The sequence below is a fragment of the Mauremys mutica genome, chromosome 3 (assembly GCF_020497125.1).
Source record: "Mauremys mutica isolate MM-2020 ecotype Southern chromosome 3, ASM2049712v1, whole genome shotgun sequence".
In the NCBI taxonomy this organism is placed as follows: domain Eukaryota; kingdom Metazoa; phylum Chordata; order Testudines; family Geoemydidae; genus Mauremys; species Mauremys mutica.
In genome coordinates, this window is record NC_059074.1 from 129,575,179 (window position 1) to 129,600,626 (window position 25,448).

Sequence of the window (25,448 nt, forward strand, 5' to 3'; positions counted from 1 at the left end):
TGTTATTACACACCTCTTTGGAAAGCCTTATTTTTCCACTAGAAAAGTTCGGATTTTTTTTAAAACCACAAATCATTATTTAGACATCTACACTAAGCGCCATTTATTATACACATTTATGATGACCTTAATGAAAGAAACTACTGTACTACTATTTAGGGCCCAGCTCTGTAATTCTTAACTCTCATCGAGTACAGTAGTTCTAGCTCAAGCATGTAGTCCCATTGGAAGTAATTTGGACTTGTGACATGAGTAAGTGCCACAACATACGAGTCAAGGTTGCAGAACCAAGCTCTTAGGGCCCAATCAGTCAAGGCGCTGAAGTCAATAGATTCCCTATTGGGAATGGGAGTTTAATCAGGCCCTTAGATTGTAAATTTGTAGAGGTAGGGGCCTTGGATGAAATCCTGGACCTACTGAAGTGAATGGGAGTTTTGCCATTGATTTCAAAGGAGCCAGGATTTCACCCCTTGTCTGACAACCTGTCTGTAAAGCACACAACACACTGTCGGCACTCTACAAATAGTGCTAAAATGCTCCAGAATGCAACCTTTTACACATCCTAATGGACAAGAGTAACTAATACAGCCAAACCTGGAAAGACTATGATTTCAAATACACTATCTATATACTTATTTGATTATGCTGTACATATTCCAGAAGACACTAACATTTAAATACTGTGCTTGCATTGTATACATAAGCAACTTTAACTTTAACTTTAAATATTTAAACTAGGAAAAATTCACAAATAAAACATTTACAAATGGCCTTGTCAGTACTATAGTTAACATACAGTTTATAACTGGATCCCTTATTCATTCCCACTTTTGAGATTTGCTGTAAGTCTAAGCCCTGGTCTACACACAGCCCCGGGGTCGAACTAGGGTACGCGAATTCAGCTACGTGAATAACGTAGCTGAATTCGAACTACCCTAGTTCGAATGACTTACCCGTCCAGACGCCGCGGAAGCGAACTCCGCGGCTCCAAGGTCGACTCCGCCAACTCCTCCTGCCGCGGTGGAGTACCGGAGTCGACCGCGGCGCTTCCGGAGTTCGAACTATTGCGTCTAGATCAGACGCGATAGTTCGAACTCCGAGAAGTCGAACTCGCCGCGTCGACCCGCGCGGTAAGTATAAACGTACCCTTAGATTCACATTTTACAACAGAAGTTAAGCTGTAACTTAGCACACCATGTACATGGGCATAGATGCCAGTGTAATATAGACAACTGCCAAACTTTCAGAAATCTGGTACTGATTTAAAAACCTGTCTCTTCTCATCATCAAAGCACAAGAGGCTTTATTTTCCCAGTGAAGACTATTACCCCACATGCATCATTCAGCAAACAGAAAACACTCCTAGCCAGGGTGCTAGGGAGTTCTGTAGCAAAAAAGCACTATCCACAGACAAGGAATTCCATATTGTCCGGCTTCCCTGCTCTGCCCAGGTAATACTAATGAGAGCACTTAGCAGAATGGGAGATGCGTGTAGCAGTGGTCCCATGCAGTGGATGCTTAGTGAGGAGGAAAGGAGAGCACATGCGCCAGAGGAAAGGGATACACTGCTACAGGCAAAAAGGAGTGGATTTTGAGTAACAGTGAAGGCTAGGGAGTGGTAAATGCTGGCTCAAGAACTGCAGCATTGTGAGGATGAGATGCAAGTTTACATGGCATTTAAAGACTCGGTGCCTATATAAAAATGCACTGTACTTTGATTTGTTCCCGTTGTCTGTTATGAGTTTTAAAAGTTTACTACTTTTTACTCTCCTTCGCCCTGCAAAGTCAATAAAGCCATGAGAGAAAGATCACCTCCTCTCTGGCTCACCACCAGAACTGGTAAAGCTGCAGGATCTTTAGTACTGGGGATGATGCATAAGCCAGGGAGAATCCAGATTGATTTTCATGCCCAAGGGTGAATCTGCAAAGCTGGCATTTAGAAAAGCTCTCTAAACTGAGCATATTTGTGCAGGACTTATGGAGAGAATGAATTGAGTCATTGGATGTTTTCAGAAAAATATCCACTCTCAATGTGCAGCAGGATTAAAAAAAGTGAACAGAATGTTGGGAATCATTAACGGGTAGATAATAAGACAGAAAATATCATCTTGAATACTGCGTGCAGATGTGGTTGCCCCATCAAGAGAGATTTATCGAAATTGGAAAAGTTTCAGAAAAAGGCAACAAAAATTATTAGGGGTATGAACGGCTGCCGTATGAGGAGAGATTAATAAGACTGGGACTTTTCAGCTTGGAAAAGAGACAACTAAGGGGGAATATGATAGTCTATAAAATCCTGACTGGTGTGGAGGAAGTAAATAAGGAAGTGTTATTTACTCCTTCACATAAGAACTAAGGGTCACAAAATGAAATTAATAGGCAGCAGGTTTAAAACAAACAAACAGGACGTATTTATTCCCACAATGCACAGTCAACCTGTGGAACTCCCTGCCAGAGGATGTTGTGAAGGCCAAGACTACAACAGGATTAAAAAAAAAAACTAGATAAGTTCATGGAGGATAGGTCCACCAATAGCTATTAGCCAGCTTGGGCAGGGATGGTGTTCTAGCCCGTCTGCCAGAAGCTGGGAATGGGTGACAGGGGATGGATCACTTGATGATTACCTGTTCTGTTCATTCCCTCTGGGGCACCTGGCATTGGCCACTGTCAGAAGACAGGATACTGGGCTAGATGGACCTTTGGTCTGACCCAGTATGGCTGTTCTTACACTAATCTTATTTTACAGTGTACAACTGCAGTATAAATTCTATTGAGGCACACCACAAACAAAAACATCACATTTTAGGTCTGTCATTTCTCAACAAAACAAACATTTTATTTAAAAGGACAGCTGGGGCATTAAGCTTTTCTATTACTCATAAGTACTTTCTTTATCTATAACTTCCCATTCATGTGTCAAGACTCAGGATACTGCCATATTACTTCTCACATTTCATACCTTTTGATAGTCCTGGTTTTTCTATTAAATTCCTCAAAGCCTTTTGATTGGTACAATAATGCCCTACTCTGTGGGGATTTCAGGCTTCTCAGCTGAAGTCTGTGGCTCACCAATAGTTCACAAAATGAAATATTCAGCGAACAATGCAGTGGCAGATAGGGGATATGGCAGAGAAAGGAGAAGACTCTCTAACAATGGTCCATAGAATGAAGTAGTTAAACACTGAGCTAATTGATTAACTTAATATATTAATGTGGATGTAAGCTATTTTCTATTTAAAACAAGACCATCTTTCTTCCCACCTGAAGAAAGTGTGGAACTGTGGTGATTGATAGAAGAGGAGAATGAGAAAACAGTACGCTCAGCTGAGAGGATCTGGCTGTGGAATAAACTTCTGGAGATCAGAAGAATCCAGACTTCAATCAATCTTTAAAAAATACTACAAAAAGTTTTTGTAATAAAGCTTTTCAGTCATAATCCATGATATTCACCGCAACCACTCCTCGCAACCAAAAGAAACCCTACTTCAAGACTTTTCTGTAAACTAAAAAGGGAGAAGAGCCAGACTCTTCAGGAAGTCCATTAAGGCCTTTGAGACCATGAATCTACCGTACTTTATACACAAAATGCTCAGTTTCTAGGAGTAGCCAGTTGTGGAAAAATGATAGAAGAGGACTAGAGGTAGGGTGCAGAATCGGGATCTTTCATAACTAGATGTTCCCTGAAAAATCCAATGAGTTTTTGAAAGAAGGAGGTAAACACTCTATCAAAGTATTTACTGTAGAGATAAGGTAGATTCTCCTGTTCCACTTCCCCTACACTATTTGGAAAGTGTGACTTGTTAAACAGCTTTCAAAGAGGGGACCACTTCACCTCTCATCTGGCATCTTGTAAGAGGTTATTGCAAATCTCACCAAAAGGTATTGAAATGCTACTCTCCTTTCTTTACCAAAAATAGAACAGACTAGGGATACTGATGTAGAAAACTAAGATGTAAATATGCATTTGTATAACAGCCAGAAGAGCCTTTAAGTCTTCACTTGTTTGCTATATGGTCGTTGCTTCCTCTTCTCAATTTAAAGCTGGTCTTGAGCAGAAAAGAAATTGAACTATATACACATATGGGCGTGGGGGTCCTGAGAGGAGGAAAGAACTTTGTGGTTTAGAGAAAAAGATTTGGCAAATAAAGCACAAAATATTCCATCTGCACCTAGTGGCCCATGCAGGCTTTGGAATTCACTATGTCAGGAATATAGTTGAATTTAAATCCATGCGCATTTCACAAAGTAAAAAGTGGTTCCATGAATCTTAAAAAAAATATGTCCATCTTCCACAGCACTAACAAAGGCATTATTCCTGGTTTTCAAGAAGAGATGCTGACTGCAATTTAAATGACAATCAATGGCTACCAGTCAGACATGATTTTCCACTATTTTACAGAAATGGAGACAGTAATATTGTAAATCTAGAAAATGGAGGCCAGATTCTATTACATTTAAATTAAAAGGTGGATTCTGAACATGTGAAAAATTCTTACTGCATACTATATACTGAACACACTGTCAAAATACACTTCAATGTATTCTTTTGTTCAGTCAGGATGTCACATGCTGTATTTAAAACTCAGTGGGAAGCTGACAGTTATAGCTTGAGAATAGCAAAATTCAAACTGCATTTTATTAAAAAGATAGGAAGAGGACTCGATTATATTTGAGAAAAGTGACAGGCGTAGCAAACAGTCATGCACAGCCCACCTTACACACAAAATCCAGCATTAGTTAAGTCCAAGGCATTACAAGTCCTCAATCCAGGGCAGTAAAGGTACTGACTTATCAGTCTGCTTGTCAGGACAAGCACATGGTGGGTTCCACACAATGCTATCTATCACTTTTGACAATATTCAGTGTATCATCTTTGCAAAACAAACCACTGCTGCTACTACTATAAAAAGCCTCGTTCTCTATCGCCTTTTACATGTAAAACAACTGGACCTAGCTAGGGCTTCAGGAAACACCCAAAGCCTGAGAAACCTTGAGAAAATTAAAGCTTTTCATAGTATATTTTTAATACAATACCATCTCCAAGTAATAGCCTCTGACAAAATCTATACACTCTACCCAGACATGGCATAAAACACCATGTAGACATTCTATCATCTCCAACTCCTTCGCTGCAAATCTTCAGCCTTCCTTGATGTCTGAAAAGAGGTGGGCTGTGCAGTGCTCCTGGAAGGTTAATAAATGCAGGCTCTGGACCAAGGAGAATCCTAGTGTCAAGACACTTATGGGAAACCATCTTCCCCTCATTCATATTGAGAGAACTCTAACTTGAGTGCCGCTGTTGATCTCAACTATGACAGTACAGCCTGAGTAGATGCAGTCCCTCATATAACCAGGCCCCAAACTATTCAGGTCTTCAGAGATTAAAGCCAGCACCTTGAACGCCACTCAAACCATGCTCAGCAATTCTCCTAGTTCAGGCCTGCACAACATGCAGCCCCCGGGCCACATGCAGCCCACGTGGGCTCACTGTGCAGCCCACGGGCAAGCGGGGGTGGGGGGTGGGGCTGTTGGGTTCGCCCCCTGCCTTGGGGGGCCCCCACCTCACAGCCCCACACACGCCATGCTCCAACCGCCCTAACAGCCAGAACTGCACGTGTCTCCATCTCCCACTCCCCATGCCTGGTGTACAGTGAGTGCACCACTTCTGGGGCCCGCTGAGGCGGGAAGTGCTGGGCACGAGGCAGAGCCGGTAAGTGCTGAGCGAGGGGAGGGGCGCCTGGCCTGGGCTCAAGCCACAGCTCTCGGGGGGAGGGAGGGGAACTGAGCCGAGACCCCCCCCCAAGGTCCCCCTTCGGTTGGGGGTGGGGTGGCTACTGCACTGGTTGGTCCCAGGGCGGCCTCCGTAGTGATTGCGGGGTGGGGGGGGGGTGTTGAACTGTCTGTGGGCAGCCAGGAAATTCCCGGGGGAAACATATGTGTGTGTTGCATCTGCCCTGCCCCGACTGCTACCCACTTCCCTGGTCCAGGGACCTTCCCTGGCCCCATCACACTGCCTCCCGGCTCCCTGCGGCCCCTGTGTTTGTGTGTTGGACAGTCACATACAATCCCTTCACATTGCCCCACTTTCCCCTCTCCTTAGCTCATAGCCCCAGAAAATCCCTTCAAACTGTCCCCCTTTTCCCTTCCCCTTATTTCATGGGGGAATGACGAGCCGGGCGGGCAGTGGCGGCGAGGCTTTATACTTGGTGTGTGTGTGTGTGTTTCAGTGGGGCCAGGCTGCGCTGGGGCGGGGGATAAGTTTCAGGGGGAGGGCTGGGCAGCGCTGGGGGAGGAGTGTTTCTGCAGGGTTGGGGTGTTTCGGCCCTCAGCTGTTTTCTTTGGAGTAATATGGCCCTAGCCGCTTTACGAGTTGTGCAGGCCTGTCCTAGTTTCTTCACCCAGTTCTTCAATATTAAGCCTGATTTCACAGAAGTCCAGTAATATTTGTTCCACTGAAGAAGCTAGGTCTGATGTGCTGGGATTATAGAGCAGAACACCATCTGCATACTGAATATACTGAAGCAAATGCTGCTTCTTAGAATTAAGGATCTACTACTCACTCACAATAAGTGAGTGCCATTCGTGCTGGTGGCCTGATTAAATTCCAGACTGGGTGCAACTAACCAGTCTTCACCTCCCATTTTAAAATTTTGCAGTGTAGTGTTGGCTAAGAACTGTTAACACTGTTTGAGTTTCATCCCAGATGTGATTACATTTCATTGGTGGATAAAATGATCCAGAACATGTGAAGCACTTCAGGATACTTCCAGGTGAGAAGTGTCATAAAATAAGCTCTGAGAAAAAATCAGCTAAAGGGACAATAAAAGCTTTCCATTCTTCCACAGGACTCAGCAAGATCCAACTCTGAGAGGAAAATACACACTTGTGACAATTTTGCAATACCCAAGAAATAAAATGTTCTCATTCCAGTGAACAGTTCTTTATTCCAGGAGAGTTTTCCCCTTGTATATGTATTCATTAGTTCTAGAGGTCTGAAAGTAGCCACGAGTGGCACATTTTTATACTAGATGTCAGCACATAGGACTACCATTTGAAAATTAAGTTTGAAGATGACTCAGAATTTAAACATTTTGATGCAAAACTCCTAAACCCATGTACTCCACTGCACGATTCCTTCCCCCACTCAATGATACGGTTAGGAAGACAATTTATTATATATTTATTTTAATCATTAAGTCAGTTCTTCCACACTAAGATTTACAATAAAAATAAAAACATTTGCTTTGCTTTTAATCTAAAGTAGAAAGTTTAGAATGTTTTTAACTGCCTTCCATACAATGGAAAACTACACTGAATGCTCTCTTGTAATTTTTTGTTGAAACAAGTCTTTGGGTATCTTGACAGAAGATGCATTGACTTGTTGCTGGAGATGCATTAGGAAGCACTTCATTGCTACATAGTGTTTGGTAAAAGAAAGAAGAGGGATATAATTCCCTCCCGTTTTTGGAGACCTGGTTCATTCTCATCACGTTTTCAAATATATTTAAGGTTGTTCCACTGTAGTCTGATCCTTGGCAGCTAGAACAAGCTCTAGAAGAGCTGAAAAGCTTTTTATGTTGCTTGCCTGTAATCCCATCTTTTGCATCTAAAAAAAGTCACAGAAGACAGGGTTAAATTGTTGTCTAACATTTTTTGTAGGATAAGGTAGACATCTTATTTGTTTGCATTATTTTACTGTAAAAATCTAGAAAAGAAGCATATCATAGATTATTAAGGTTGGAAGGGACCTCAGGAGATCATCTAGTCCAATCCCCTGCTCAAAGCAGGGCCAATCCCCAAATGGCCCCCCCTCAAGGATTGAACTCACAACCCTGGGTTTAGCAGGCCAATGCTCAAACCACTGAGCTATCATGTTTTGTTGTGTGCTGACAAAGCGAAGTCCTTTATTATACGTGTTCATCTCTGTAAAGAGAGGACTATCCAGCTTTTGTTAAGACTTTTCATTTAATATATGTTTTGCAAGCAAATATTTAGCAGTTTTCCAGGCTGCCTGTTGCTAATGATCACTATAAAGTTTATCTAGCAAACTTACCACTTATGTCTCAGAGAGCTAATTCTCATATTTTGACAAGTGTGCCTCGTGTGATGAGAAACTATTACTTAAACTACTGAAATAATTCTAAGGTGCTTATTTTGTTCTACTGTAACAATGGATAATTTTCAAATTGATCTTCTCAATCATTATAGAGGATCTGATCTAAAACATGCTCTGTGTGCATGAACTGAACACTCCTAATTGAATTCAGCTTGCGCTGAGAGGCAGAGTGAAAACTGATGATACTGCAGTAACTAATCGCAGTTAACTCACCTAATTAACTAAAAAAAATCACGATTAATCACTGTTAATAGAATAGCAATTGAAATGTATTAAATATTTTGGATGTTTTTCTATTTTCAAATATATTGATTTCTATTGCAACACAGAACACAAAGTGTACAGTGTTCACTTTTTTTTTATTACAAATACTTGCACTGTAAAAATGATAAACAAAAGAAATAGTATTTTTCAATTGACCTCATACAAGTACTGTAGTGCAATATCTTTATCATGAAAGTGTAACTTACAAACGTAGATTTTTTGTTACATAACTGCACTCCAAAACAAAACAATGTAAAACTTTAGAGCAATGGTGGGCAACCTGTGGCCCGTCAGGGTAATCCTCTGGCGAGCTGTGAGACAGTTTGTTTACACTGACCGTCCGCAAGCACGGCCGCCCACAGTTCCCAGTGGCCGCGGTTTGCCATTCCCAGCCAATGGGAACTGCAGAAAGCTTTTGTTTTATATTTGGCATTATGTTATTTTAAAAGGGAATCAAGTTTAAGTATTGTACTAGTTACTGCTTTGCTGGCATTTTCACAGCCCTTCAAAAAGATTAACTACTCCTCATGTAGTAATTCAAGTAAGATTGGCAACACATGAGGAAACCAAGGCAGAGGGTGTTAAATGTTCTCAGGGCCACAAGAGTTGCTGGGTCAAAGCCAAAATTAGAATGAAGGAAATCCTTGCTCTGGCTCTAGACTCTGACCATACAAGAGGCTTATTTCTCTTCTTATGCTTCTTTCTCACAACAGAAAGTTCTGAAGATCACTGAAATGAATTTGAACAAAGAAATGCAAGACTTCTTCCCAACCCATATAATTAAATGAATAAAGCGGAAAAGTGTAATACATTATTTTAGTTTTTATTTGTGGTAATTGAGAATTGCTTTACGCTTAAGAGATAAGCTATAATGGAAGTCAGACTAATACAGGCATTTGCATGCAACCTTTTCTAGCAGACCTGAACAAAACTGTAAACAACTAAGACTGGTTCACAAGAAATAGCTAGTGATAACCCTTTAATAAGTAGATTTTTCTCTTCCAACTTACCTGGTCTCCAAAGTACTCAACATCCAGGGCCAACTGTAGTCTGATTTTGTTATCATCACTCATGCCCCCGTTTGAATTAACCTGGTTTGGAATTACAGTTTTTCTGGCCTGTTTGAGTCTTTTCAGGCTCTCTTCCATTTTCTTTACAGAGCTCAAAACATCTGATACAGTTTCATAATACCTGAGTAAAGAGAGTGTTAATGGAGAATCAAGTTCCTGCATAAGTAGAGATTTCAGGCAATACGCCATTTGATCCAAGAAAAATGCAAAACAATATGGTATTCTTCTGAAGAATGAGACACACACTCATCAGGATATTTATAGGGGTAGGTTTGGAGAAGAGAGCTCAGTGTTAAAGACAAGACATGTCTCTTTACTATCCAGCAGTCTTTCTACCCACCCACAGAATAAGTGTAATTTCTAGATTTCAAACACTTTGAAGTATCCAATACTTGAATGTTTTTTTTATGTTCAACTATGAGTAATTACTGAAACAATAAAAATACTTAACCCTTATACAGAGCAACTGATTCATAGATCTCAAAAGCTTTTTAAAAAGATGGGTAAGCTATTACATGTATTTTAAAGAGGGGGAAAGTACAGCAGAGGTTAAGTGCTTCACTCAAGGTCACACAGTTTGTCAGTAGTACAGCTGTGAACAGAACTTGGGTCTCCTGACTCCCAGTCCTGCATGTGGTATACTCAAGACCATACTACCTCCCTATGAACATACCTTGCTAAGAATGGAATACATTCCTGCTTTGTTTTTGCAAATAATAAAAAACTGACCGGTGAGTGAAGGTAACAGTTTTGGCAAACACTAAGATTGTTCTGTATGATTCTACTATCTTTTCACTTACTTTTGTGTGCTTTCAGATAAGGCGCTTTCCAACCACTGATGAATCCTGGGTTGCTTCAACATATCCTTGTACTCATTCTGCAGTCGGTAGAAAGGTTTAAGAGCACTGTCAACGTAAGGTGATGCTTTAGTTGGCACCTCCTGGTAAATCATGTAGGAAGCAAGGTGGAGAAGAGAGCAGATAAATATCTTGTTATTTAAGAATTCCAATGTCAAATATACCACACATGTGAAATGCAAAGCACAGTCAATGGCAAAAATGATGTTAATACTGCTTGGGCATATGTCATCTCCTTGCAGGACGCTGAGTTGAGCCAAACTCAAACTTCTGAAAATCAGCTCTAGGAGAACAGAGGGAAAGTGGCATAGGCAACCTTTCCCTCCCCTCCCTGTCCTTTAATAGCATTAGACAGATTCCTGTGGGTGAGAGTGAATAGCTGGTAAAGGGAGGTGAAGTGTGTGTACATTTCAGCAACTGTGAGGTGGCAGAATAAATGCGTGTGTTAATAGGGAGTACTGGGACATTGCTGAAAGAGGGCAGAGTTGAGACTTCATGGGCAACCTTAACTCTGCATTTCCTGGTTTTCAGAAGTTTGAGTTTTGCTCAACTCAGCGTTCTGCAAGGGAACGACACATCACCAAGCAACCCTCACTCTGCTTTAACAGAGTCTTTGCCATTGAATCTCCTAGTTTTGTGAACAGGAAAAGATGTAACTGGCAAGAGTCAGTAGTCACTTAGGCAGCTGTATGTATATCCCACAATTTGCATATTGAGGCAAGTCAGCCTGTACTCAGCAATCCCCACGTGATGATGTACACTCCATGCAACTTCTGCAATCTTGTGACTCAGGAATTGCCCAGACACTGCTGCACATTTGCAACCTTACCAGAACACTTCTTTTCCCTCAATGGTCAAGGTATCTGTTCCACTACGTGTTTTTGGAAACACCACATTAATCTTCCCCAAGATCAAGAAGCAGCCATTTAATAAATTCCATCACGTGGCATCTTAATGACATGTACATGGGTCAACCTTGGATCCAGACTACAGACTTCTGCCACTTGAGCTAATGGAGTGACAGGTAGCAGTAGTAGATAGTCATCCTCTATCTGGACCAGACTAGAGGGGGATGAGAGACGATGTCAGGGGATTTCACAGATATTTGCTGACAGCACAGTAATGGTGAGACTTGGGAATTTTGGTTCCATTCCAGGCTCTGGAAGGGAGTGTGCTCTAATAGACACAGAATTTTGTGAGTTTCCGCAGGCTTGATCCCTTCTGCCCCATGCCCCCAACTTGTCCCAGTCCTGTCTCTTCCCTACCCCTGGCTCCTCATCCCAGTCCTACTCTCCTGGACCAGCCAGCCCTAGTCTTAGATACTTATATGGCCCCCATTACCATAGCATATGAGTGCCTCACACTTTTTAGTGTATTTATCCTTACAGCACCTCTGGCAAACCCCCATTTTTCAGAGAGGCAACTGAGAATGATTAAATGTTTTGCCCAAGGTCACACAGGAAATGAAACCAAGTCTCCTGCTAGCAAGATGGATAAAAATCATTGATTTTTTAAATAAAAATAAAAATCTAATTTTGTATTTAAATCAGATTTTTAAAAAAGAAAAGCTCGGAGTGGCTCAGACTGCAATTTAAAGACAGTCACAGCTAGTGACTTCCCCCAGTTCAGTGATAAGCACCAGGAATCAGTGTTGGAAGTGCTAAACCAGCTATTGACAACAGTAGTTGCTTCTGAAGGCACAAAGAATATTTTCTTCATTTGCGCTAATTCATTCAAAGTGGAAAAATCATTTGGGAGTTGAAAAGTAGGAAAACTTCTCTCTCTCTTTCAGTCTATGAATAAAAATGAGGAGGGAGGGGATGAGATTTACTCGTTTTAAAAGTCTGAAGGCAATTAAGTAACTTAGGAGACTGTCATTTTCAAGAGTGAGTAGGAACTTATGCTCCATTCATTTTCACTTAGGCATATTCAAAAATTTTTCCAGGCTGACCTGAAATAATCAATGTAATTCACTGATTATAGTTAACCCCTCTATTTAATAAATCATTTAGCTGTATATGAAACATTTTGTTAAGAAGTTCAGGGATCCAAAACATTTTACATAAACATTTTAATAAAAATACATTGCATATGCTGTTTTATGCTTAATTAAATTCCAGTTACCATCCTAATACAGCTTGACAGAAATCATGAGCAAAAGCTGAATTATCTAAAAAATAAGCAATATATGATTCACCATTTTCTAACACACTAAAATGTACGATTTAAAAAAATCTGAAAATAATAAGCTATATAAATGTGTAAATAAATGTATATAGTACTATCCTAGGTAGCAAAAAGATGCACCAAATATAATGAAGGCTCTATTCAGTAGTAAATCAACAGAGGATGTTGTGAAGGCCATGACACTAACAGGATTCCAAAAAGAACTAGATAAGTTCATGGAGGATAGGTCTATCACTGGCTATTAGCCAGGATGGGCAGAGATGGTGTCCCTAGCCTCTGTTTGCCAGAAGTTGGGAATGGGCAATGGGGGGATGGATCACTTGATGATCATCTGTTCTATTAATGCCCTCTGAAGCACCCAGCTTTGGCCACAGTTGGAAGACAGGATACTGGGCTAGATGGACCTTTGGTCTAACCCAGTATGGCCGTTCTTATGTTTTAATGGTTATGCCAACCAATGAGAATGCACCTCTCTTTAGAAAATAAGTGAAGTACAAATGGAAAAGTTGATTAAAATTGATGATTTAAATCGAGGCTTTCCACTTGGTGACTTAAATAATTTAATTGCTGATTTAAATCAATCCATTCTGCCAGCCAGTACCCTGGACCAGCCTTCTTCCCTCCTCTCTCAAACTTCCCCTCTGGACTTCCTGTCCAATTCCCAGTCTCTTCCCCATCCCCAGTCTCCTTGCCCCACCAGTCCCAGTTCCCTCCTTCTTACTTCTCACATAATCTTCCTCCCCAGGTTCCTCATTCAATCTCAGTCTCCCACCTATTCCAGCCACACCCTCTTCCACTCCCCCAACTCCTTGTCCCAGTTTTCTCCCAGCTTTGCAGGTCCTTACCAGATCCATCTTTACTCCTACCCCAGTAGTTCCCAGTCACCTTTCCAGCCAACTCCAGTCTCCCTCCACTACCTCCCCCATTCAATTTCAGTCCCCCTCTTTCCCAAGTCCCAATCTACTCCCGTCCCTCCCCCTACAAGTCCTGCTCTCATCCTCTCTGCATTCCAGTTAGATAGTTTCCTCTTCCATGCTGGTACCAGCAGGAAGGTCACAGAGCACAGGGGAGACAGGCTCCCTGCTCTCAGTTCGGGTGCCTGCCCTCACCTTGGTCAAGATCAGTAATTACTGAGAAAATCCTTCTGAGCAGTCACTATCCTGACCATGCTCCGTCCCATTGCAGGGATGACATAGCGTAGTTTGGTCAGTGCTAGGAGCTGAGAGTGGCTCAAGCATGCTCAGTGTGCACATAACTGTCAGAGATTTTAGCTGCTGAGCTCTCAAGTGTCATAACAGGCAGATTTTTCAAAGATTTATAAATTGGCCAAATTTGGGTGGATTTTCACAGAAACAGCAAAAGGGACATGTCTGACACAAAGGCCACCCTCCTGCTAAATTTCAAGCTTCTGTTCCAAAGCATGGGCGTACTAGAATTTCACAAAGAAAAGGTGGCCAGATATATATATATATTTTTAATATGGTCAAAATGTTATTTTTCCCTAGCCTCAATTCTCTGAAACAGCTGAACTTGTTTGGCTGAAACTTAAACAAACAAACAAAATTCAGCTTGAGAAAGACACCTGGCAGGGAAAATTTCAGCCCGAATGTTTTAAGTTTAACAAAAGTAATAACTAGTTAAAAATACGGTTTTATAATGGGCAGTGCCTGGCAATCTTAATAGGTGGTGATACCAGGCCTGCCTATAATAAAATATATTTGTATATTATACACACACCCACCCCCCTTCCTTTGAAATAGAATTAAAGAGGAACAACAGAAAAATAAATATGATTTCAAGCAATATCTCTCTATTGCCCACTTGGTAATACTCAAAATTTCTGAACCAGACGTTTATAAGTTTGTACTCAAAGTGGTTGCTGCAATGCAGTACTAGGACATTTGGAAGAAGCATCTTCTCTTCAGGCAAGAGCTATTAAGGGGCTCCTTCTGTTAGTCTCTGGTGTTTGCCCAAGCCAGGAATCGCAAAACAGATTTCAAAAGAGGAAACTGAAGTCCCAGAATTTAGATCAATATTTAACCTACAAAGTAAGGATTTAGCGGCGAAGGCTGAGAGAGAGCTACTGTTCAGGGTTTGATTTTCAGAGGTGCTAGGGAATCTGTAGCTTCCACTGGAGCCAATGAAAGCTGCAGATATTCAAAACTACTGAAAATCAGGCAGTACAAATAAAATAATTCATTAACCTACATAGTCACTGCACCTCTACTATATGATTTGCTTTGATTTAGTTGGGGATTGGGTCCTGCTTTGAGCAGGGGGTTGGACTAGATGACCTCCTGAGGTCCCTTCCAACCCTGATATTCTATGTTTCTATGACATCAGGTCAGAAAGATGCTAATACAAAGATACTAACAGAACAGAACAGCCAGGTCACTGCAAGGGTTGTTTTAATCAGCCTTAACATTATTTTTATATCACTTACATGACGGAAACGAGTCTTTGAAAAACAAGATACCTGGTAGCCATTGCAATAAACTAATTAAGTGATAAACTATTGCCTAAACAGCAGCATCCCCTCCAGTTAATAGTAACTTCCCCCCCACCCAAAAGAAAATAGATTCATGAAATGAACAGACTTGACAGCATCAGTTACTAAAGCTCTCTATTTGTCCACAAAACAGATACAAACAGCAGCAGTTTCATCATCATACCTAGCCAATGTGCTTACAACTCGGACTTAGGGCGAGATAGGTGAGGGGACTATGGGGAACAGGACCAAATCTAAGCATGAGAGGCAGGTCAGTTTCCATGTTGTTTCCAATCTGCCCTGACAATGGTGCCAACAGTTGCAGTGGTGTTTTGCCTCAAGGGCACTTGCCACTTGAAACCAACTATTCTTTAGGACACCTAAGGGTGACAGCAGGTTTTAGCAACTATTGTCACACTTCAAAGAGCTAAGTGTGATATTTTACTTAAAGACCATATTAAAAAGTTCTCTTGAGTGTGGCAAGAATGAAATGGTGGCAGGAATTAAACAGTCACAAAGTAGGGGTATTTGCAAGCAGTTATAGGTAGGTGTGGTACATCAGCTGGTTGTATTCACAGCCTAAGCCTTTCATGAGAGCACTTCTTTTCACATGAGATCAGCACTGACCTTATTGGTTCTTCTATAGTGTCTTGGTACTTCTAGTGCGCTTTTCAGATAACTGAAGCAGGACTCACTCAAATCCTGAATAATCTTATTACTCAAGGTAGGCATGGAGGCTGATAAAGAAGCCTGAGAGTCTTCCAAGGCTCCTGTTGAATTACAAATGTTGAAGTTGAAACTAAGCTACACTGCCAAGCCCCAAACATAAGCAAACTTGTGCAACCCTTCCCTTCCCCACTCCATACATATTCTAGAACAAGATATACTGTAACAAAGACATTTCTGATATTATTTCTGCAATCAAATCCTATATTTAACACTGCACAGTTTAGGAGATATCTACTAAAAGTCAATTTCACAGCCAGAAAATAAAAAGGGGGTAGGGGAGACATTCATCAGATCCATTGCTTTCTAGTGTTGGAATAGTAGAGATGAGGCAGAGTCACAAAGTTCAGGTTCAGATACAAACGCTCCCAAAGTTCAGTAGAATTTTTTCCAGCTCTGAAGCTCCCACTCAGGGCTATTTCTAATTAACTATTCTAGTCCAAATTACATTTTAAAGAACTGTCAAATGGTATAGGTTTTTTTTTTTAAACTCTTACTTGTAAATATCACAAGAATATACATATATATAATGTTTTCCCTTTGTTTCCCAAAATGTCTAAAATCAAACTCCCAGCTTTACCTGTGATACAGGATATATTCTTGAAGCCAATCATTTCAAGTTTTGGTCTGATAATTTCCAAGAGTTCAGGAAGCTGAACAAAAATAGATATGCATACAACCATTATTATAAACATATATGGGTTTATGCTCTCAAGGTCTGAAAATCTCCCATGCGTTAAAAGGAGAGTCTTATGTTTAAATACTGGGTATATTTTTACTGACTATTAGATGGGAATCAAGAAGACCAGAACACATGATATACCTGAGAAAACGGCATTAAGCATTTGGTGCCCTCCCCCAACCATGGTCCTTCAAGGCAAAACATTTAGAATTAATGAAACAGTATTACTCAGATAACAAGCTTGCTCCTTCAAAGGTTTTAGGAAGTTCAGTTTAATCAAAAGCTCAGGAGACCCTCTAAGCAGATCTGTAAAATGCAAGCCACCTGTGAGATTTATAATTATACTTTAAACTCATTGCTACCAGTAAAATCTTGCTGAGGCTCAAAGGTTAAAACAGTAAATATTTGTTTAAACCAGAAATAGCTCAAAACATTAAGCCTGATTTTGCACTGCGCTTCTGGACACCAGGTCCTTGCTGTTCATCATTCACACAAGGAGAAGTGCAAGACTGGGGCAGTGCTAGCTGGTGCCAAAAGTGAATGGAAAAATCTGGTTTCAGCAATCAGTGCAAGAACTGCTGAAAAATTCATTTTACTGAAAAACTGGACTCCTTAATTCCCTGTACCTGGACTGGTATCTCTGTAACAGACCTTATCTGAATAAAAACAACACAGTCTCCCTAAAGCTTTGTTGCTTGTGATACCTCCCATACTTCAATTATGCTAGTTTTAGCACTGGTAAATATTTAAGATGTTGTGAACAATATGCAAACAATATTGACATGTGGTCAATGAAAATGTTCTCGTATGTATAGTAGCATGTACTAACCTGCTCCTTAAGTCTATCCAGATCTGCAGCAACACACACCAACTGAGTATTGGATATAGAAGGTAAACGCTGTGTTTCTGGAGAAGCACTATTTCCCTGGTCCTCACTGGGATTTGGGTTTACAGAGGATTCCTTGCTACCGGTTGCCACAGATTTTTTGTTGTCCTTTGTACTTTCATTGGAGATGGGCCTGAGCAAAAGCTGTAGTAGCCAAGTGAGAAATGAACATCAGTCTTTGAGAAAATAGTTGCAGCTGAGCTCACAATTGCAGTGTATAAATTCTTAATCAATTTTTTCCCCAACACAGTACAACATTTGCAGAAGTTATAAGCATCTAAGTTTCTCTTCTGCCCTGTTGTACTTGGCTTACATAGGTGTTTTTTTTAATATTAACAAAAGGCCTCCGAATATCTAACATTGTATAGCATCATCTCAGAACCTTCACGTGTAAAAAAAAACAATATATCTTTAAAGAGATCTATGTAACAGAATCTGTTCTTTGGGCCAAAGTCCATAAAATGAGGTGATGACAATCAAACCCACTGTGTCTGGTTTAGATTACAGAGATTGGGAGAAGAACTTGACTATGCTTTTTCATTTCACAAAGGATGTTGCAATTTTCACACTCCTAAAAATGTTACCTGTGAACATTAGGGGTTGCACTGGCTGATTTCCCCAGCAGTAAAGTGACGCTGTCAACAACACTGCCATTTTTCATTTACAACATAGAAGAATTGAAGCACCAAGTATCAGTCCCATTATAATGATTTGAGAGGAGACAACTCTGAGTGGGTTGTGTGTCTATAGCACTTTTTCATATCAGTAATGTTTCAAGATAGTTCCTGACAATGACCATTAACATTTTGTTGCAATATCTCTTTTAGTTTTAAGGATTTATTTAAACTGCACTTGATACACATTTCTTAGTCTAAAAGGTACTAATATATTAGAAGTTATAGATTTAAACTGAACACTTTTCATTTGGTATGTATATGTAATCAATAAGTATCAATGGCATAAGCATGTAGTTCTCTTACCTCATTAATGAACACAGAGTAGCGTGCTAAAATTTGCAGTGTAAATTTCCACAGGCGGTGTGCTAATAATGGTAAAAACATCTGATCTGACCAACACTTCAGAAGACTCACCCATACCATGTGAGTGGCCAAAAGGCAATATGAGCTTCCAACTAAAAAAATAATTAGGGGATAATGGTTATTTACTAATCATGATTTAAGATCTTGTTTTGAAAATCTTATTTTTCAAAGCTTATGGAACTGTACTTTTACTGTTATTACTTTTTTTTAATCAAAATACTTCAAACTTTAAAAATCACTTCAAAATTATTTTCATCACCACCGAGATAGTTTACCAAAATTGTTTAAAGCCAAATTTTTAATATCAGACCTACTTTCCCCTGGATCAAGTGTCCGTTAACATTTTCAGAACTAGTTTTAGTTCTCCTATCAGGTGGATAATCAGTAAATACAGAGACAATGTAGTTGAACTAAGGGCAAGATTCTTATATCACCTTTGTGTTGCACATTTATGCAATGTTATCTTATCAGGTTTCACAAGGCACATTAAAAAAGTTACTAAGTTGACTGAGTGCATGAAAGTTGCCAATCAGAGCAGCAACTGTTCTATGTCCTGACAACACAATGCAATAAACGGCAGCTGTTATCATCATTTGGTAGTAAAGGAGTGTTAAGTTCAATACGCAACAGCTATAATTACATGAATGCTTTTTAAGTAGTTTTGGCAACAGAATTATACAGTTTGCAAATTAACAGTACTTAGCTCTCAATCTGTAAATACTTTTCATTTAGTTTCTAAGATTAATGCATAAATCCTAGAAATAAAAGCAATGTGCCCCTTATCTCCAATTCTACTGTCCTGTTTTCTCATAATCTTTAGCCCTATGCTTAGAAAGTTTGTTTCATACAGATTATAGAGACTAATTCCATTTAAAAAAATAAAAAACCACTTTCACTGCCTTTAATGTTTCTTTTAAAGGCACTGTATGTTTCTCTCCTGGCTCTTACCACAGCACCAGTCCTTTTCCTCTATTCTCATTTAATATGTTCTGCCTCCTAATTCACTCAATTGATTATAAATTCACTGCTCCAGTCTCCTAATTCACTCAATAGATATGAATTCATTGCTACTGCCTAATTTCTGGCCAGGGTAGCAGACAAATGACTCCTAGAGTTGATGCTAATATCGCTGAGAGTAATAAGTGCATTTGCTGCTTAGAAATGGTCATTTCTTCCTCTCCTATTCAGAACACTACAGTTATGAAAGCAAGATGTTCGTTCCAATAGCATGGCATAATTTTTAATTGCATCTTCTAGGAGACCTACAGTAATTTAGATCCCTCATCTCATTTGTATAAACCAGGTACCACTATTTGTAGTAATGACTTGCCGGTAAAAAGACGGACATTATTTGAAGATCTAAAGCGGTGTGTGACTGATTACTCTAACAGACAATTACCATCACTACCAGGAAACAGTTTTATTTATACGATAAAATCTACAAGTTTTAGTAAAGGAAGTTTACCTGGTGCCTCTTCTAGGCTATCTGAAAGCGCAGCTTCTAAGGCTCCTGCTACCTCTCTAAATCTGACAGAAAGAAACAAATATTGTTCAATAAGTCACAAATTATTTAAACTGGTGTCTAAACACGCCTTATGCTATCAGCTATATAAAGAAAGAAGGTGTGGCTTTTGTTTGGGGTTTTTTTTTGTTTTTACTTAGTTTGATCCTAACTGGAAAGCATTTAAAAGAGAAACAATATGGAATTTTCCAAGCAGAAATGAAGTGGGAAAGAGATGAAAGTTATAATCTTAAACATCCTGTAAAAAGCAGCAAGTTTAAGGACTTTTCAGTGTCTATAGTTTTAGTAAGGAACACTAAACTTGTTTATTTTATTGCTTTCACACTGAAAAAGTCAACACCTTGTCTCACTTCTTACATTTACTTTAGTTAACCTTCAGGAAGGTCACATGATCATGGTGCCTGTAGCTTTCTGCATGTTTGCTAATGACCAGCGAGTGGCACAAGGTTCCGCAAACAGTTCTGTACCTGATAAAAATCAATAGTTCCTCCCAGGATGCCTTGACCTCATTAAAACAAAAAAACAAAAACTACAAAAAACTTTAGGGGTTATAAAAGCTAAATTTAGTACTGAAAACTTTCAGTTCTCGTCTGTTTCAACATACATTACCTTAACAGAGTGCACAGCTTAAAGATACGTATCTGTACAATACACTAGACAGATCCTGCACTGCAATTTTCAGGAGAGTGTTGGTTAAATAAGGTTAATACCAAAATATTTTTAAACTGTCCTGAAGCAAAGCTGTTGTTTTAGTTTTGCTCACAAGAGGACTTCTTTGTCACTGGCTTCCCCTCTTTTTGCTGCTATTGCATCACAGCTATTTCCAAAGAAGTTTCACAAAACCCTATAATTGTCCACTATACGGTTTCTTTTACCTTCTTCTCTGAAGCATCTTTTATTGTCTACTGCCAGAGATAAACTAGTGGACTAGACAGACTAGTGTGATGGGAAAATGGGAATTCCCATTTTCCCATCACAACAGGTATATAAACAAATGATCTCGGAGTGTTAAAAAATTAAGTACTATTCCCAACACTGATCTATCACTCTTATTAATTAGCAATTTGTGAAGAATACTTTCAGACTAAGAACAAGAAATATGACAATGAACAGCTACCCGAATCTGATATCATGAAGTCCTATGGCCTGTGTTATACAGGACGTCAGACTATACGATCAAAATGGTCACTTCTGGACTTATGATCTATGAATCACTGCCGAACTTGCAATGATGCAGAAGGATAACACATTTATGTATCTCATCTCACCCCACCAACTCCTCCCTCCATGTTGTTCTTTTCATAATGCTAGATGTGCAGGGGGGGCGGGGAAATCAACAGGAGCCTTAACTTTATGTAAATTAGAAAAAGTATGAGATTCCAATATGACGATTTCAACAAAATTCCTATTTAATGAGTGCGAGACTATATTTCAAAGCTTTACCTAAACCAAAAGGCATTTTAAAGCATAAATTTCCCTGATGTAGATAAATTATCTGATTTTACGTAATCGGTTAATATTATTTTCATAGCTCGTGTGATAAAAATGTTCAAAATAAAATATTCAAAATTATTTCTCAATCCTGTCACAAAGTTTCAATATGTAGAGGTGGTATGGAAGCAAATTTATCATCTTTTAAAAATTTGGGCTTTAAGCCAAAGGAGCAATCTTGAACAAAAGCACAGAGATCTAAGAAAAATGCTGAAAACAGAGTATGTAATGTTTTTTTAAAACCAGAGAGAAGTCCATCTGAGTTGAATTGTATCACAGTCAAAGCATTTTCAAAAAGAAGCAATAGTCTGATGTTTCTTTTCAGTTCTATAGAAGTGGCATTGCAAAACTCATTTTTGTTGTACAGGAAACATATGACCAGAATTGCTTGTCTGATTGTTGCTCAGGTCTGCTGTAGTAAAACATGGGGTTAAGTCAAGAAGCTGACTGTAGATAGGCAGGAAAGTGAACAAAGGCATTCAAAATCCATGGGTCCTACACATGTCTATCACAACATGTGTCGTACCTCATCCAGTGCACTAAATACCCCCAACAACAACTATGTGGGTGAAATGAGACAATCACCACACTAGCAAATGTACTTGCACAGAAAAATGATTGTACACCTGAAAAGCAGCTCTGTGTGGCTCAAAAACTTGTCTCTCTCATCACAAGAAGTTGGCCCAATAAAAGATATTACCTCACCCACCTTGTCTCACAGAAAAATGATACAAGACAAAAACACCCAATAACTCTACATCTGACCTCTCAGTCCTCATCCTCAAAGGAAACCTGCACAATACCTTCAAAAGATGAGCCTGGCATCTTAAATTGATAACTCTGTTAGATACTAAAAATCACAGACTGAACAGAGTCACTGGATTTATGGCTTATTAAAACCACCTGTAACCTACTTAATCCCCTGCACAGCTTTTTTTTCTTCCCCCTTTCCGCTCTATGACTGGAGTGGTGATAATGGAACACTTCACTTTGAATGGTCCTTCAAAATGTACGTTAGCTACTTACGCTAAACCATCACTTCCACCTTATACTTAGCTAAGACACTGAATACCTTTCCCAGACCTGAAGAAGAGCTCGGTGTAAGCTCAAAAGCTTGACTCTTTCACCAACAAAAGTTCACCAATAAAAGATATTACCTGACCCACCTTGTCTCTCTAATATTCTGGGACCAAAATAGCTACTACAACACTGCATACAACAAGGACTTTGGACAGGCACCCATAGGTGGATATTTAAGAGATTATGCAAGGGCCATTCACGCCTCTTACCATCTGAGCTAAATGGCCTAGCTTGGGGGGGGGAGGCTGTAAATATAGGAGATAATCTGAGACAAAGAGCTTCTGGTGGGATGAAACTGACACTCTCAAGGAAGGGACACTGTTCTTGGGAGACAATAAAGAGAGACATGCCCAAGTTCTCTGCCAAGGAATGACAAGCCTCTAGGTAAGAGATGTGTGTAGACCTTTATTTTACAAATCCCATAACTCTTATGCTATACTTCATTCTTACTGTTAAGATTACACAACTATTTATTTTTAAAGGCTCTTTTGATCCACTGTGTTTACCTCTAATCATAAGCTCCAGAAGGGAAAACTGCATGCACTGAGTCCAACTGGATCTGCTGAATAACCATAGCTGGTACACAGGCTACTTTAGCCCAGGACCTGGTCTAAGAGTGGAGAATTGCAGGATTCCACACCAGACAAGGTAAAGTCATGAGACCTAACACCTATGGAGGTACACTCAGTGAAATGAGAGAAGGGGTTAGAGGTACATCTAACCCATCAGTGGCAGATTAACTGATATGATATTCAACCCTTTATTTTAGAGCTTTTAAAAAACAGAACTCTACCACGATAGCAAGTTTATTAAGCATTCCACCAGCCTTGCAAAAGTTCTATTAAATCTACATTCTTTCTAATTCCAGGAGGAAGATAAGCAGAGACTGAGCTATAGAAGATGCACACAGTTTGAAAACTAATCTAGACCAGTCCCTGGCAGTCATATCAGCAGTGAGATTCTGTACCAACTTCAATATAACTGTAGCTGTTTTTCTGGCTTGTCTAACTCAGTGAAAGCAGTATAAAATAATTACATGCCCTGGTAACCAGTTGCAGTATCCATGCTTTTTCTTCAGATTTATTTACATTTTGGCTTCTTCTACATTTTAAGACAGTTGCTTTTACATGACAAGTACAGCTCCCAGGGATGGAGGAGCTTTGGCTGCGGGCTACATTCTTTTGCCATGGCTAAACGTCACTTTTGCTTCCTCCCTTACAAGTAAAAAAAATCAAATACTGACCTTATTTGGAAATAAACAGGCAAATTCCACTTATTGTTAAAGCTGTGGTAGGCAGGATGCAATCTTAATCTTTTCACGCTGGCCTGCGATCCACACTGTCGTTCAAATCTCTGTATAAAATCCATGCTTACAGTGTATTTCTGTATGAAGAAAAACCACATTCTGACTACTATAATTCAGAGTTTCTTATTAAATAGTCAAGATTGTATGCGGATTCTATTGTGCGGTCTATAAGATTATAGTTGTACTAATTTCTCAAAGTCAGCTTCTAATCTCCATAGGTATGTCTACACTGCAAAAACACCACTCATGGCAGTGATCTCAAAGCCTGAGTCTACAGACTTGAGCTAAAGCTTCAGTTCAAAAAGTAGCCATGTAGATGTTACCATAGGCGCCGACTTATATGGGGCTCTGGGGCTTTAGCCCCAGGAATAAATCCCAAGCAGGGGCTCTGCCCCACCAATGTTTTTTCTCCCCTGCTTGGAGCGCCCCCCCGCCACCACCGCCGCCAGGGCTGGAGAGCTTCCCCCCTCCCCTCCCCGCCCGGCCCCAGAGAGCTTAACTGCCTGAACGCAGGCAGCTGCGTCTGCGTGTCTCAGTCTCCTCCTTGCCGCTCAGCTGCCTAGCATAACAGCAACAGCAGTCAGCAGTGAGTGCAAGCTGCTGCCGACTGTTGCTGACTGTACCGTCTCCGAGTGGAGGGGGAGGGGGGCCCGCCGTGCTGGTGGCAGCCCTCTCCTCTGCCCCACCCCGGAGGCTGGAGGCTTAAACGCAGGCATGTCTCTCTCCCTTGCCTTGCCTGTTGCCTCTGCTGCTGCCGGCTGCTGTTGCTTGCTGGAGCACCGGCCGGGGGAGGGGAGGGGGCTGTGCCATGTTTGGCATCCCTCCCCTCCCCCTACCTGGAGGAGATGCAAAGGGCACTTCCGGCCAGGACTCAGAGACTGGCCTCACCCACCTGAGCAGGTCCTGGGCTTCCGTGAGTGTTTGACCCTATGATTCCCCCCCAACCCCCACTCCTGCCCAACGCTGGGGAAGGGGCAGCCCCATGCCATCCCCTCCCACCGTCCCCCCCCCCCCACTGAAGCTACGGTGAGGAGCTGCAGGCTGCAGCAGGGGTCAGGGAGGCAGGAAGCCATATGTGAAGGCAGTGCCCCTCCCCTCCAGCATTCATAGGGGGATTCATAGACCTACCTGAGCAGCTGGGGCTTGGGTGAATTTTATGACACCCTGCTCCCCTGCCCCATAGCCATCACCATGCAGACCCCACTTCTGCCCCATGCTGGGCAAGGGGCAGCCCCATCCACAGTGAAGTTATGGTGAGGGGCAGCAACATGGAAGGCCACCTGTGATGGCAACCCCCACCCTCTAGTACCCATCACAGGGGAGGTGAGTGGGCTTTCTGGACCTGAGGGGCCCTAGGAAGGAACATATGCAGTGACTGTGGTGCAGAGTGAGTGTGCTGTGGGGGGCAGGGGGGAGAGGAGGGGTCCCTCCCCTGGAGCTTGCTGCTGCCAGTGGTGGTGATGGGGAGTGCTCTCTGGCCTAGCCCTGGGGCAGCCTGTCTGCACCCAAGTTCCTCATCCTCAGCCCTGCCTCACCCCAAAGCCTGCACCCCAGCACCGAGCACACTCCTGCACTGTGAACCCCTCATCCCCAGCCCCACCCCAGAACCCTCACCTGAGGGGAAAAACGTGCAACTTAAATTTGGTGGTCAGTTTGGAGTATCATTGTATTTAGCACAATATTTGATTATTTTACACCCTTCAAAGTATGTAACTGGTCGTATGCAGGTGTTT

At 41.0% G+C, this 25,448-nt stretch overlaps 1 protein-coding gene and 1 long non-coding RNA gene across 4 annotated transcripts in view; one reads left to right on the top strand and one right to left on the bottom strand.

Moving 5' to 3' along the window:
* Positions 1–7,163: 7,163 nt before the first annotated feature.
* Positions 7,164–25,448, bottom strand: part of COG2 (component of oligomeric golgi complex 2) — a 57,402-nt gene continuing 39,117 nt past the window's right edge. For both annotated transcript variants that reach the window (XM_045009194.1, XM_045009195.1), the window contains exons 10-18: positions 23,653–23,792; positions 19,782–19,843; positions 18,257–18,408; positions 17,220–17,420; positions 16,289–16,361; positions 15,610–15,752; positions 10,251–10,390; positions 9,391–9,571; positions 7,164–7,606 (exon numbers count right to left, since the gene is read on the bottom strand). In XM_045009194.1, the coding sequence (XP_044865129.1) occupies positions 7,505–7,606; positions 9,391–9,571; positions 10,251–10,390; positions 15,610–15,752; positions 16,289–16,361; positions 17,220–17,420; positions 18,257–18,408; positions 19,782–19,843; positions 23,653–23,792 (1,194 nt within the window). In that variant the 3' untranslated portion in view covers positions 7,164–7,504. The remainder of the gene's footprint in view (positions 7,607–9,390; positions 9,572–10,250; positions 10,391–15,609; positions 15,753–16,288; positions 16,362–17,219; positions 17,421–18,256; positions 18,409–19,781; positions 19,844–23,652; positions 23,793–25,448) is intronic.
* On the top strand, positions 22,658–23,457 carry LOC123366084. Of its 2 annotated transcripts, none has more exons than XR_006577911.1 (3): positions 22,658–22,793; positions 22,892–23,057; positions 23,278–23,457. It is a non-coding gene; the product is annotated as an uncharacterized LOC123366084 (long non-coding RNA). The 2 variants fall into 2 exon arrangements; XR_006577912.1 differs by having other exon boundaries at positions 22,929–23,057.